Source organism: Pelobates fuscus, chromosome 12 (genome assembly GCF_036172605.1).
Source record: "Pelobates fuscus isolate aPelFus1 chromosome 12, aPelFus1.pri, whole genome shotgun sequence".
NCBI lineage: Eukaryota > Metazoa > Chordata > Amphibia > Anura > Pelobatidae > Pelobates > Pelobates fuscus.
This window is the reverse complement of record NC_086328.1, coordinates 64,225,261-64,239,886: the sequence shown is the minus strand read 5'-3', so window position 1 is coordinate 64,239,886 and position 14,626 is coordinate 64,225,261. Positions and strand designations below refer to the sequence as shown.

The 14,626-nt window shown below is 40.1% G+C and overlaps 1 protein-coding gene across 1 annotated transcript in view; it reads left to right on the top strand.

Moving 5' to 3' along the window:
* PACS1 (phosphofurin acidic cluster sorting protein 1) overlaps nucleotides 1-14,626 on the top strand; it is a 101,690-nt gene that overhangs the window by 74,206 nt on the left and 12,858 nt on the right. Inside the window, exons 16-17 of the mRNA XM_063438260.1 lie at nucleotides 8,850-9,004; nucleotides 9,163-9,273. Of these exons, the coding sequence (XP_063294330.1) occupies nucleotides 8,850-9,004; nucleotides 9,163-9,273 (266 nt within the window). The remainder of the gene's footprint in view (nucleotides 1-8,849; nucleotides 9,005-9,162; nucleotides 9,274-14,626) is intronic.

The window sequence follows — 14,626 nt, the reverse complement described above, 5'->3', positions numbered from 1 at the left end:
ATTCATACACACACACACTGCACTCATACACACACACTGCACTCATACACACACACTGCACTCATACACACACTGCACTCATACACACACTGCACTCATACACACACACTGCACTCATACACACACACTGCACTCATACACACACACTGCACTCATACACACACACTGCACTCATACACACACACTGCACTCATACACACACACACTGCATTCATATACACACACTGCATTCAAACACATACACTGCATTCATTATATACACACACTGTAAATAAATATTCAATTAATATAATTTTTTTAGGATCTAATTTTATTTAGAAATGTACCAGTAGCTGCTGCATTTCCCACCCTAGTCTTATACTTGAGTCAATAAGTTTTCCCAGCTTATACTCGAGTATATACGGTACATCTAATTCCCCTTCCTGCTTTGATTGCTTAACAATATTACAAATACGTCTCCTGTCTCTGTGAGCAGTAGCTCCAGGAAGACATCTCACAAAGCCACTATTGTTCAACTCCACACCTCTTAAGATAGAAAGCAGTTGTTGCTGGGGGATTATTTCAGGACTCACCTTGTCCCTTTTGTCCTTGGGTGCATTCTTGCTCACCTTGGGTATGGGGATGGTGGTTCCACAAACTCTGTGCCTGAGCCTTTCTCCATAACACCACTACAATCTGAAAGTGCAGAAAATGAATTATGTAAAGACACAGACTGTTCAGTATGCATTTTGTCCACATCTCTAAGTCTACCAGATCCTACAGTAATCCATCTGCCATTCCTAGGACATCTCTGCGGCAGTGGATTTGCAACAGTTCCAGCCTGAGATTGTTTACCGGATAAAGAAAATAAAAATCTTAGTTGAAGAATCAATAAAACTCTCCAGAATATCTCCAAATACACTTTGTAGCAGCTGCGTAGCACCCATGTACAGATGTGTCGGATTCCCTGGGGGCTAAAAGACCTTATTTAGAGGGTGCGCATTCCAGTTTTCCAACTTGAAATTTTCACAGCTGGTCATCATGCACCCATGTCCTATTTGGGACATTTTTGAAGCCGGCCAATGTAATTTACCCCCATTAAACCATATATTTCTGAAAAGTAGACACCCTAGGGTATTTCAAATGGTGGTATTTTAACACTTTCCTTGCACTAATTCTACCACCAGTCTTTGCCAAACTTTTGGGTAGAAATGTTTTTGTTATTTTTCACACACATTTTACTTTAGACATAGATTCTCAGCTCCTGTTATGTAATACTGCCAAAGAACACCACAATATGTGTTTAGCAACATCTCCTGAATACAGTGATACCACCTATGCATAGGTTTGTTGGGTTGTTTGAGGGTGCAATACCAAACTTTTGACATGTGTTTTTCAAATTTGACATATCTTCTTTTTGGGGGCCTTTTTACATATTCCAATTTATTTTCTTGCCATGAGCTTGCATATATTTGAAAAGTTGGCACTCCAAGGTATTGTATATGAGTGTTTTGATGCCTTGGATGCAGTCGTTTTAGTCAAAAAAAATTGAGAAACTGTGTGGTGGTAATTTTGCAATTTTCATTTTTACACACACATTTGTTTGTGATTTAGGGGAGCCTGTTGTTTGTTATTGCAAGAACACAGTCCAGGTTGTTTTCTGCAAAGCATCCTGGGTACACAAATGCTGCCCATGCATAGGTTTGCCAGGATTTTGGGATTTTGGGAAGGTTCAGTTAAAATTGTATGAGTTGAAATTGAGTATTTCTTCTGATAAGCCTATCTTTAGTTTGGGGCGTATCACGAACCCCAGTTTTATTTCATGCCATGAAAGTGTATATATTTTAAACGTAGACACTACGAGATATTGAACAGTAAACGTAACGTAAAATGGACCAGTGTGTGGTATAGTTTGATGCATAGGCTGTCCGGTGTCCTTTCTCTGCCCCCTCTTGAAACAGACTATGCATCTTTTTGGGGGATTCTGCTTTGCCGCAGTAGGGGGATTTTAAAAATAAAGTGTGTAGCCTCAACTCTACTCTCCCCCATCACCCCCTGGGGAGCAGGTGCATCTTGCATTTCAATAAAAAATCCCTGAAATGATCTGGAGCTGAAACTGTAAAAAAGTCAGTTGCATTCCGGGGTTTGATTTATTTATTCTGCATTAAGTAAATTGCAACCTTTTTGTACCAGGCCCTTGTCTTCGTATTATTAGGTTCTTTTTGATTGTACGGCAAGCTACTGTTTTAAAACAATACAGTAGTTTGAACAAAGGGACACTTGTCTAAATATTGTCTGTATACAAGTGGTACCCTTTGTTCATCAGAGGGAATATCAGGTCCCAGACAATCTTGCCACTGGTTCCCATATGTTCTGGGCAACCTGGAGGATCAAAGTGGCTATCCTTTCTTTCGTACTCCCGGAAGGAGTATACCCAGTCTCGCTGTCACAGAGCTTATACACATTTACACTATAACTGGAGCACTTGGAAGGAATATACTGCTCGAATCCCAGCCTTCCCTTATACTTCATCAGGGATTCATCCACGCATATATTCCTTTCGCTGCAAACCTGGCAGCGAAATGGGTAATCAGGGGTGGATTTTATACAGCCTGTCAAACTGGGAATGCTCCCAGGCGGGGCACAGGCTGTTGCTGAAGTGCATGAAATGTACAATAATTTCATACCTCTTCCTGAACATACACTGGGAGTAAATGGGGGTAGAGCAGATGGGGCTACTGCTACAGTAGGAGCAGATGGAGGGCTTCTTTGTTATGCCGATCAGCATAGCCAATGCCCAGAATTTTTTTCAATTCTGGCACATCGATGGGGGCCCATTGCTGCTTTGTCAAAAAAGACTCAGGCTTAGAAGCACAGAACTGATAGACATATAAATTAGTTTGGGCGACAATGTTCCCCAATACATCATCGCCCAGAAACACCACCACTTCTGGGGGCTAAATCCTGCGACATCCACATTGATGCCATGATTTGCGGTGAAGGGTAGGATATCTGGCCTCTGGCGATGAGGCACTACCCACTCCTCAGCAGCCATCTGAGGAGGGTCCTCTTGGAGGTGTCCCTACAGGCCGTGTAAACACTGCATTTTCTCTGAAAAGATAGTGTTTACATGAAAATTACATTAAGCTGCAGTTGTTCTGGTGACTATAATGTCCCTTTAATAGCTCTGAAAAGATCTTTTGGGTCTCGTAAAAAAAATTAACCCCTAAGAAAATGCACAGACAGCAAAAAAGTGCTGCTGTGCAAGAGCCAGTGATTTACAGTATAGTGATCACTGGGAAGATTGGGATTAATGGCACTGAAAAGAGCCTTTGGGTCTCACAATTTTACAAATCCCTACCTAAATCACAGAAAGTGAAGAGAGGGAGGAAGATCCACACTGATCAGAGTCAATATTTACTAATATGGAACTGATCAGACAAATGAGGATCATAGTTAGAATAACATTATTATAGGCAAAAGTGTGTATGTGTGTGTGTGGGGGGGGGGGGGGGGTGTTAATTTTTTTTTGTTTTTATTTGATTGATTTTTATCTTCACTCAGTGCCTCGACCCCTCGAGGCACTCAGCACACAGGCAGAGCATCGGAAGCCTGCCACATGGAGCAAACCGGAAGTGATCGCTCCAAGGGAGTGATCACATGACGGCCCGGCACTATAGAGAGGTTTTGCACGATGCCTCGACATTAAGGCATCGCTGCAATACCCTTAGAGCGGCTGGAAGCGATCATGATTGCTTCCAGGACTCAAATTTCCCGTGGACGTATCAGGTACGTCAGCGGTCCTTAAGGACCGTTTTTTGTTGGACTTACCTTATACATCCGCAATCGGGAAGGGGTTAATGATGGTTGGCTGATAATCCGTGAGAGAGAGATTTTAAAGGCATGGGTATTCTGCTATTGCGCTATTTGTTTCCTTATCTTTATAGTCATAATTAACTGTTTGTGCCTGTTTAACCCCTTAAGGACCAAACTTCTGGAATAAAAGGGAATCCTGACGTGTCACACATGTCATGTGTCCTTAAGGGGTTAAAGGTGATTTAGAAAACCTGATTGGGCCTCATGTAGAAGCATTCAGAAGGTACTGCATTTACAAATTCAATTATTTCCTTGCGCATCTTCTTCAGTAGTTCTTCCTTCTTGACCATGTAACAAAAGTGTGAGATCTACATCAACTGTCTCATTGGTTCACTATCATTCTTAATACATTCATAGACTTAATGTAGGTTAGTCTATTAAGGTTTATTACCATGTATGTTTTCTTACAATATTTATCTTGTTTCTTAAAATGTATATATGTAAATGTACCTGTCACATACCTCTAAATGTCTTTTGTTTACTTACTGTTGGCATTTAATTTATAAATCTCTAAATCTGAGGTTTTATTTGTCCTTGTTACCTCTTTTAAATAATAGCCAAGCTTTTTTTTTTTATTTTATTTAACAATATTTTTGACAGAGTTCAAGAAATATGCATAAAGTAGAGTGTCACTCACTAAAATTTCCATCCGTAGTGCCTCCAGACTGTTTTGGACCATTCCCAATGTATCAATAATCATGAAGAAAGTTGGACCAGGCACCAATAGATGATGTTTATAAATACAATGGTTTTCCAATAAAATGTGCCTAAACACCATCTATATGTGCCCATTCCAACTTTCTTCATGATTTCTGAGTTCAAGAAAGACTAAAATGCTTCTGTAGCGTTAATATGATAATGTGCCCTTCAATGAGTGTAGAAACTGAATAAGTTAGACATTTTCATTAGTGAATTCATATAGATCAGGAGCTGGGCAAGCTCTGTTTCTTTTTTTTCACTGTTTTGCTATTGAAACTTGTGTATATGGTGATCTTCATAAAGTATAGTTGTTGTTTTTTGGTTCCCCAAGCATGTAGAATCCCGCAATGTACCTACAAACCGTTTTCTAGATCCGCGGTTTCAACCAACGTGCAACAAATTACATCAGGAGTTGTGATTAACCCCACAGCTCTTAGTCATGAATCAGTAAAGCAGTGCTTCAAGCCAATAATGGTTAATGATAGCCACCCCTATAGAGCAATGTTGAACCAGGAGAAACTCATGTTTAATTACATGTATTCATTACCAATTAATATATACATATGCCCTAATACATATTCTCTCATATATGATCTGTTTCCTTTAAGTGAATAAACACTTTTGTGTTTTACACAGATTTCTCTTTGTTTATATATGATTTTGCTGTGTAAATTGGATATAATGTTTAACATCCTCGCCAAATAACTCTTACTATAAACTTTTTGTTCACCTGAAAAGCATTTCCCTTTGAGATGCATGTGAAATATTTTTGATATTCTTAGCTGCAGAACTTACTTTTACAACTAAGATGATCCGCCCCCTTTTGCCTAGCATGAACATCCTTGTTTGTTTGTCTTGTACAGTATCCATTGAAACATTGTGGAACCAGGGAGAAACATATAACCTATTATGAACACTTTCTCTGATGCTGCAAGGATGAGCTTTGTAGGCTTAAAATATGTATTCTTTCTTCCTTTTTACAACCTCTGCAGACTTGATGGGTTTTAACGGTTTTCAAGTTGGATATTTAATCAAACTCTGGAAGCTGCTCGCAGTTAAAGGGTTACTCCAAGCACCATGTCTATTTCATTGAGTCGAAGTGGTCATGGTGCCTGGTGTCTGTATGTGCAATGTTTCACTTTGAAAGAATTGGATTTGCAAAGTTCTAGGCTGGCTAATGTTAGTTCTGTGCAAAATTGACATCTGAAACCAGCACACACTGCTTGCTGGCACCAGAGTGTTAATGGCAACACCCCAGCAGATGAGAAAGGTTTAACCCCTTAACGACCGATGACAATTCAGGACCGTCATCAGAAACATCCCTTTGAGGACTGATGACGGTCCTGAACTGTCATAATTACTTACCCGATCACAGCCATTCCCCCGCCAGCGAACGGCGTTGCTCTGGGTCTGTGGGGACTGCCTGACAGCCCAGACAGTCCCCCCTCTGCAAATTAGGCCCCCTATCGCAGAGCGATCACATGGCCGCAATAGGTGTCCAAGTATCTGCCTGGAGGGGGACTGCCTGAACTTGACAGACAGTCTCTCTGCTGCTGGAAAATACAAATATAAATAAAAATGTTAGTATAAAAATAAATAATATACGTGTGTGTGTGTGTAATATATATATGTGTATATATATCTTGTGTGTATATATAATGTTATACTAAGTGTATTTTTATATATAAAATATAAAAATACACTTATAATTAAATTACACGTGTGTGTGTAATATGAAACAGGGTGGAGGCTGCACTCACCTGAACATGCATAAATGGGGTGCTGCTGGGGGCCAAATTATACCATACACAAGATCCAGCACTCGATCATATACATAATTACACAAATAATTTCATAAATATTCACGTAGACTTGTGTATATATTTATATATATTTAAATTCCACGTGCATATTTATGTAATGTTTTTACATAATTAAGTGATTTTATTGATTTGCTATTTGAGGGACCTGCCTGACAACCCAGGCCAAAAGTCCAGAGAATTGAATTTGCTAGCAGTGTATTTAACTCTGTAACTTTCCATGACACCTTATAGTGTTTTTGAAAGTTACAGGGTCAAATAAAAGGCTTGGTTTTCCGTTTTTTTTTTTCCAATTTGCCAGATTGGTTATGTTCCCTTTGAGAGCGTATGGTAGCCCAGGAAAGAGAATTATCCCCATGATGGCATACCATGTGCAAAAGAAGACAACCCAAGGTATTGCAAATGGGGTGTGTTCAGTCTTTTTTAGTAGCAGCTTAGTCACAAACACTGGCCAAAGTCAGTGTTCATAATTGTTTTTTGCATTTTTAACACTAAAAAATATAAATGCTAACTTTGGCCAGTGTTTTTGACTAAGGGGCTACTAAAAAAGGCCTGACATACCCCATATTGAATACCCTGGGTTGTCTTAGAAAAAAAAGTATGTGCATGTGAGGTGTGATTCAGAGATTTATGACAGATAAGTGTTACAATGTCACTATTGATACATTTTAAAAATATATATTTTGTAACAGCAATGTCCTACTTGTACTTATAGCCATATAACTTGCAAAAAAAAGCATGTAAACACTGGGTGTTTTTTTTTTTTTTTTTTTAACTCAGGACAACATTTTTAATCTATTTAGCAGTTTTTTCATTAGCTTTTGTAGATGAGTAGAAATACAAACAAACAAGTCCTGCGCTCAAACTCCCATCACTCCTGGGCGGCAGCAATGATCATAGTACACACCTGCCCAAATACATATAGTAAAAACCAAAGAAAAAAGTTACCTGTGCTCTTTCCACATCCCTATGTATTTTAAACAAATGGAGGTTTTTAGTTACCTCCAATGGCCATGAGAGGATATGCCCACCTGCCACGTCAAGGCAGACCTCTTAGGTGGGTTCTAACTCTAACCATTCCCCTTGCTTCCATGAGCTTCTGGCAAATATATCTCTAACGAGACAGAAAGGGGTATTTTTTTTTTTTTTTATATACATCCCTACATGCTTATTAACCCTCAATAGGGAACACGTAGGATGGGCAGCAGCATTGCAACCTGACTGTGTGATACAAAAGTGAATACAAACACAAAGATGAGTACAACATTTTTTCAAATAAAAGTAAAAAAACATGTTTGTCTGTTTTTGACATGATACAAATAATGGTATGTCAAGAAAGCCATTCTTGTCCTGAAGAAAACAATATATAATTTGTATGGGAACAGTAAATGAGAGAGAGAAAAATTACAGCAACACACACTACAAAAGAGTTAAAATAGGTCCTTAATGTACAACATTACCAAAACAGTCCGGTCCTTAAGGGGTTAATGTAACCAAAACCAATGTTCTGAAAATACAGTTTTTCACTGTTTACTAGAGTTGGGAAGGATTCACAGCTAAGAGCAGGGAGTTAAAGGGACACTATAGTAAACAAAACAACTTTAGCTTAATGAAACAGTTTTGGTGTGTAGATCATGCCCCTGCAGGCTCAATGCTTAATTACCTGCCATTTAGGAATTATATCACTTTCTTTATTAACCCTAGTCACACTTCCCTGCATGTGACTTGCACAGCCTCCCTAAACACTTCCTGTAAAGAGTCATCTAATGTTTATTCTTCCTTTATTGCAAGTTCTATTTAATTTGGATTTTCTTATCCATTGCTATATTAATAGCTTGCTATACCATGCAAGAGTCTCCTGTATGTGATTAAATTTCCATTTACAGAGCAAGAGATAAAATTGTTTAAGGAAAATTACATCTGATTGAAAGTGAAACCATTTTTGTTATGCAGGCTGTGTCAATCAGAGCCAGGGGAGGTGTGGCAAGGGCTGCATAAACAGAAACAAAGTGATTTAACTCCTAAATGGCAGTTAATTGAGCAGTGAAACCTGAGAGGCATGATCTATACACTAAATCTGCTTCATTGAGCTAAAGTTGTTTAGGTGACTATAGTGTTCCTTTAACATTCCCCCCTTGCAATTCTTAACGTAATCTCTCTGTGTACAGACACGGATTGTAATATTCTATACGTTATTAGGAATCTTATAATTTTAGGAAGTGTGAAGGAATGCTGTGTGATTTACAACCAAAGGAGGTTTAGCTACAGATATAAAGTCATTTCATTCCTAACTGGCAGAGAATTGAGCAGTGAGTCTGTAGGATGAAAAACACACATAATTAAATAAACTGTCTGAAATGGTATTGTTTGCTTCAAATCGCACTACTTGATACAAAATGAAAGTGTATTTCTGTACCATACTTTTTTTTTATTGCTTGGCTTTATGTAATTTAAACGGTTGTCACTTTATTTCAGTTGTCATACAGCCCCTGGGCCCCCGAGGCCCTTGAAAGTTGTCTGTGTGGGTGGTCACACTTTCCTTAGTTTCCTGCTTGGAGCCTATGTTACAAACTTGGCCGGCAGAGCCTCAGACTGGTTGGGTTACTTACGATTCCTCTTGGTTCCTTTGGGTAAGTTAAACATTCTTGGGATAGCAAATGTAGCTTGACGAGTTTATTGTGGAAACATGTTAATTAACGAATAATTTACACTGTAATCTACACAATACGTTTAAGTGTTCTTTTAAATGAAGCAGTTTTAATAATTATATCACTATTGTTTCTTACAGGGTCTCACCCTGTATGTAAATACCTCTCATCCTTGGACTCACGTTATGCTTCACTTTTCTTTGATGTTTCTTGGAGGGATTTATTTAGCAAATCAGAAGCTCCAGCTGTGGGTAAGACAATGCTAATCTCTACCTGTTAAATAAAATTGAGTGTATGATATAACTACAATACATCTTATTGTGAGGCCATAAAAAGCAGTCAGTCCATAAGAGGGAAGTGTAGAGTTATAACTTATTGAAATGTATTTTCCCATATTCAAAATCTACTGGAGCAAGATGAAGGACACAACTGACATAATAGGGAATACCAGGCTATAAAGTACTAGTTCTATGTCCAAAATCACCTGAAATCTCTTATTGCAAGAGTATTTTAAGCCTTTGCCTTTACATTGCAAGTTATACAGTGCTCAGTATGCCTAGCTGCAACTAGATCTATTCATGAAAAAATATTTTATTTTGCTCAAATAATAAAATCATTTCATTTACATAAGTTAGTAGAAGCTGGGGGGGCGTGGCCGTCCGCGGAAACTGATGGACGCTCACTGATTTTGCTCCTCGAGACCCGGGAACAAATCCACAGCAATCGGAGCATCTGCCTCGACATGGGGAACCCTAAAAAGCAGGATCACTAACCCGATATTTTAAAGATAACTTGGACTGCGAGGAAGGGGCCGTGGAGGTAAAGATGGCGGAGACGGAGCCTCCCGCCGAAACAGTCCAGCTATGTCTATGACCTCTCAACAATCTACAAACACAGATAACGAACCTGACATTAGAGAAATCTTAAAAAACCCGTCTAAGGATGACCTAAGACAGATAATGGGGAAATTATAAGCCACATTTCACACAAAGATGGAGGCCATGGGATCTGAGGTAACACAATTACACTCGCGAGTTACAGATTTAGAGGAGGAAAGGGATGTCATACAAGCACAGATTACTAATCTATCCACAACAATGGAAACTCATATACAACATCTCTCTTCCACTCAACGTCACATTGACGATATAGATAATCGAGGCCGCAGAAATAATCTAAGAATACGAGGCCTACCAGAAAACCAAGGGGAAGATTTAATCTCCACGATTTCAGAGCTATTTAATCTAATTTTGGGTGAGCCCACTGATAACCATATCATTCTAGACAGAGCACACCGCTCCTTACGTCCTAAAGGCATTACTCCAGACACTCCTAGAGATGTCATCTGCAGAATACACTACTTTACCATAAAAGATAATATACTCAAAACCCTAAGAGACACTACACAACCTTTACTGTACCAAGGCAACCCTATTACAATATATCTGGACGTATCTTGGTACACACTCCAGGCGAGAAGAGCCATAAAACCAATTACAGAACACTTACGCAATCGGAATATCAGATATAGATAGGGCTTCCCCTTCGCACTGTTGGTCACCAATAAAGGCATAACCCATTCAATAACATGCATCCAAGATGTACCTCCTTACCTCAGAGCTCTAGACCTCCAAGATACACCAATTATGGACTGGAACTCACCATACCATAACATGGATACCCCAGCTCTCCCACAACGCCAGAAATGGCTCACCCCAGCGAAAAGAAGAGCGGACCAGCGATTCCAAACACCTCCTCAAAGGAGAGACACAACCAGACTACATTGTGATCAGCAGGACCCAGAAAGAAATTAGTGAAATGCTTCTCCTTTATCACTTAACCGCAACAGAAGCTACAAAACACACTCTTAATCTCCAATACACGGTGAAAACAAAGGTTCCCTAGCAGTCCTATATACTTAAGCTCATACCTAGGACACAAACGCTATCACAAAATCAGAATACAACGAAACAACCTAACACACATAACCAATAGAAACTTACCTATCAAGCTATACCATCTCCAGCTACACAATCAACGAACAACTTGTCACCGTTAAAGATACACACACAAAATGCAAGAGGCTTAAACACTCCTGAACAGAGAACTCTAGCCCTAACGGACTTCAGTAGACTTAAAGCAGATGTAGTCGTTATACAGGAGACTCACAGGAGACTCACTTCCGCAAAGACTCTGCCCTGGCCCTCAAAAACAGAGACTACCCCATGGGATACTTTGGTCACTATACTGAGGCAAAAGCTTGTGGAGTAGCCATCCTGATGGGAAGGCAAATACAATTCACATTTATAGCCCAACAATCAGACGACTCAGGCAGATACATTTTTGTAAAGGGAAAAATCGGAAACACAATAATAACATTTGCCAACATCTATCTCCCCAATAAAAAGCAAAACCACACACTGACAAAAATATTGCAAAAACTCTCCAGTTTCCACAAAGGTATATTACTATTGGGAGGGGATATAAATATCTCTCTAGATGGTAATTTAGACTCAACATCTCCAACACAAAATTACCTAACCCAAACAAGACAGTATATAAAAAACACCCTATACAATGCTCAACTTTACGACTGTTGGAGGGCAGCACATCCCACGACTAAAGAGTATTCAGTCTTCTCACGCCCTACGAAAACTTACTTGCGTATCGACGTGCTTTTTCTCCAAAACAGATACCTGCCATTACTTAAAGCCGCAAAATATGGTCCCATCACTTGGTCGGATCATGCCCCTCTAACTATAATTATACACATCCCAGATGTCCCATCCATGACATCCAAATGGAAACTAAATGACCTGATATTAAATAACAAAGAGGCCATAGACCAAATAAAGATAGCCGCACATAACTACTTTGTAGAAAACTCCCAACCGGATACCTCTCCAGCGCTTGTTTGGGAAGCACACAAAGCAGTATTGAGAGGAGAATTGATCAGAATAGCAGCCTCTATCAAACACAACCGGATACAGGCAGTAGATCAATTAACAAAAGACATCAAAATACTTGAGAATGTTCAACGAACAGCACAATCCCTGGAAAATTAATAAAACATTACTGGCCAAGCGTTCAGAACTGAACACATTACTCCAACTCCACGCCAAACGCAAGATGACACTCACTAAACACACATACTACTCTAAAGGGTGCAAAGAAGGGAAACTCTTAGCTTCCTCCCTTAAACAAGAGAAACAATCCACATTCATTTCAGCTATCAAACTAGATGACGGTTCCACATCACATCAAATGCCAGATATAATGAAGGCTTTCCATAAATTTTATACACACCTATATAACCTAAACCAGTCTCCTCCGACTTCAGAAGACATAATACATTTTCTCAAACCTAGAATAAAAAATTCTCTCCCACTAAATGAAGTAGTTTCCTAGAAGATCCTATCACAATAGACAGATTTCTACAAACAATTCACACGATTCCATTAGACTAAAGCCCTGGCCCAGATGGTTACATAGGCAAATATTACAAGCTCTTTGCCAGTACTCTGGCTAAGCCCTTCACAAAAACACATTCAACATACAGGCTTTGGCCACATCAATCCCCAAATCAGCTCTTGAGGCCACTATTGCCTTGATCCCCAAACCAGGAAAGGATCCTGCACTATGTGGGAGTTACCGACCAATCTCATTGATCAATATAGACCTAAAAATACTAACAAAGATAATGGCCACCAGATTAAAACCTCTACTCCCAAAACTCATACACCAGGACCAGGCTGGATTCGTCCCGGGTAGGGAAGCAAAAAATAGCACGACAAAAATCATGAACCTAATGTTCTGGGCTCAGAAACGTAAGAAACTAAGCACTTTACTCTCAATAGACGCCGAAAAGGCATTTGATAGAGTGAACTGGGCAATCATTTTCCATAGGATGCGCCATCTAGGCTTTGGGCCACGATGGCAAGAATGGCTAAACGCAATATATTCGGTGCCCACGGCCAGACTGCGCATCAACGACCAACTATCCCAACCTGTGCTGATAACTAACGGCACCAGACAGGGCTGCCCGCTCTTACCCCTCCTATTCATTCTGGGCTTGGAACCATTCCTTCAGGGAATTAGAAACAACAACATATACAGGGATTTAAAATCAGTCAACAGAACTATAAAATCACTGCCTTTGCTGATGAACTATTATTTACGATAACCAACCCAATGGCCACAATACCAAACATATTAAAGGAAATCGATGAATACGGGAAAATCTCTAATTTCCAAGCCAATCTTACTAAATGCGAACTGCTACCGATCTACACTACCAACTCATTAAATAACCAACTCCAAAGGTCATTTAATTTCACATGGGCTAAGAAATCCATTACATATTAAGGGGTCCATCTCCCGACTGGCCTTGACCAGCTATACAAGCTGAATTTTCCTCCACTAATAACAACTATCCAAGCAGATCTAAAGAGATGGCACAAGCCATGCTTTGGTTGGTTGTGTAGATCAAACATTGTTAAGATGAACATACTCCCACGTATACTATACCTCCTCCAGACATTACCTGTTGTAATACCAAAAAAGGTTCTTCAACACAACCAGATCCATTATCGCAAACTTCATCTGGTCCCAAGCACAACCTAGATTAGCATATGCTTTGCTAACGCAAAGCAAGGACAGAGGAGGTCTCAACATCCCAGACATGGATAGATATCATAAAGCGATACAGATATCCAGGATCCGAGAGTAGACTAAACAAACCCTAGAGCATCACTGGATACATATTGAACGCTCTCTCTCAGGACCCCCTCTTCACTTACTCCCGTGGATCCACTCAGATCCACAGAACAAACACACTAGTTCGCACCCAACAATAAAAGCAACACTTGAGGTCTGGAACACCCTCGCAAAAACCACTTACATAGCACCTTACCCCTCGCCTCTGTATCCGATAACAAACAATCCCCTGTTCTTAGAGGGCCGAGCTGGATCATTATTCCAACAATACACAGACGGAAAGGACTTAAAGGACCACTATAGTGCCAGGAAAACATACTCGTTTTCCTGGCACTATAGTGCCCTGAGGGTGCCCCCACCCTCAGGGTCCCCCTCCTGCCGGGCGGGGAGCTCTCCTCCACTTCGGCTGAATGCGCATGAGCAGCATGAGCCGCGCGCGCATTCAGCCAGTCTCATAGGAAAGAAATTCACAATGCTTTCCTATGGACGCTGGCGTCTTCTCACTGTGATTTTCACAGTGAGCAGCGCGGAAGCCATCTTGCGGCTGTCAATGAGACAGCCACTAGAGGCTGGATTAACCCTAATATAAACATAGCAGTTTCTCTGAAACTGCTATGTTTATAGAAAAAAGGGTTAATCCTAGCTGGACCTGGCACCCAGACCACTTCATTAGGCTGAAGTGGTCTGGGTGCCTATAGTTGTCATTTAAGACTTCTAGACATCCTACAAGACCACAAGATTAAACCTTTAACCCAACTTCTTCCCAACACAGTAATATCGGGCAACCAATACCTACACTATAGACCACTAACACACTTCATCCAAACCAAAGCACTACTACCCAAAGGAGACTGAGAGCTCACGAAATTCGAAACAATATGCCAAACC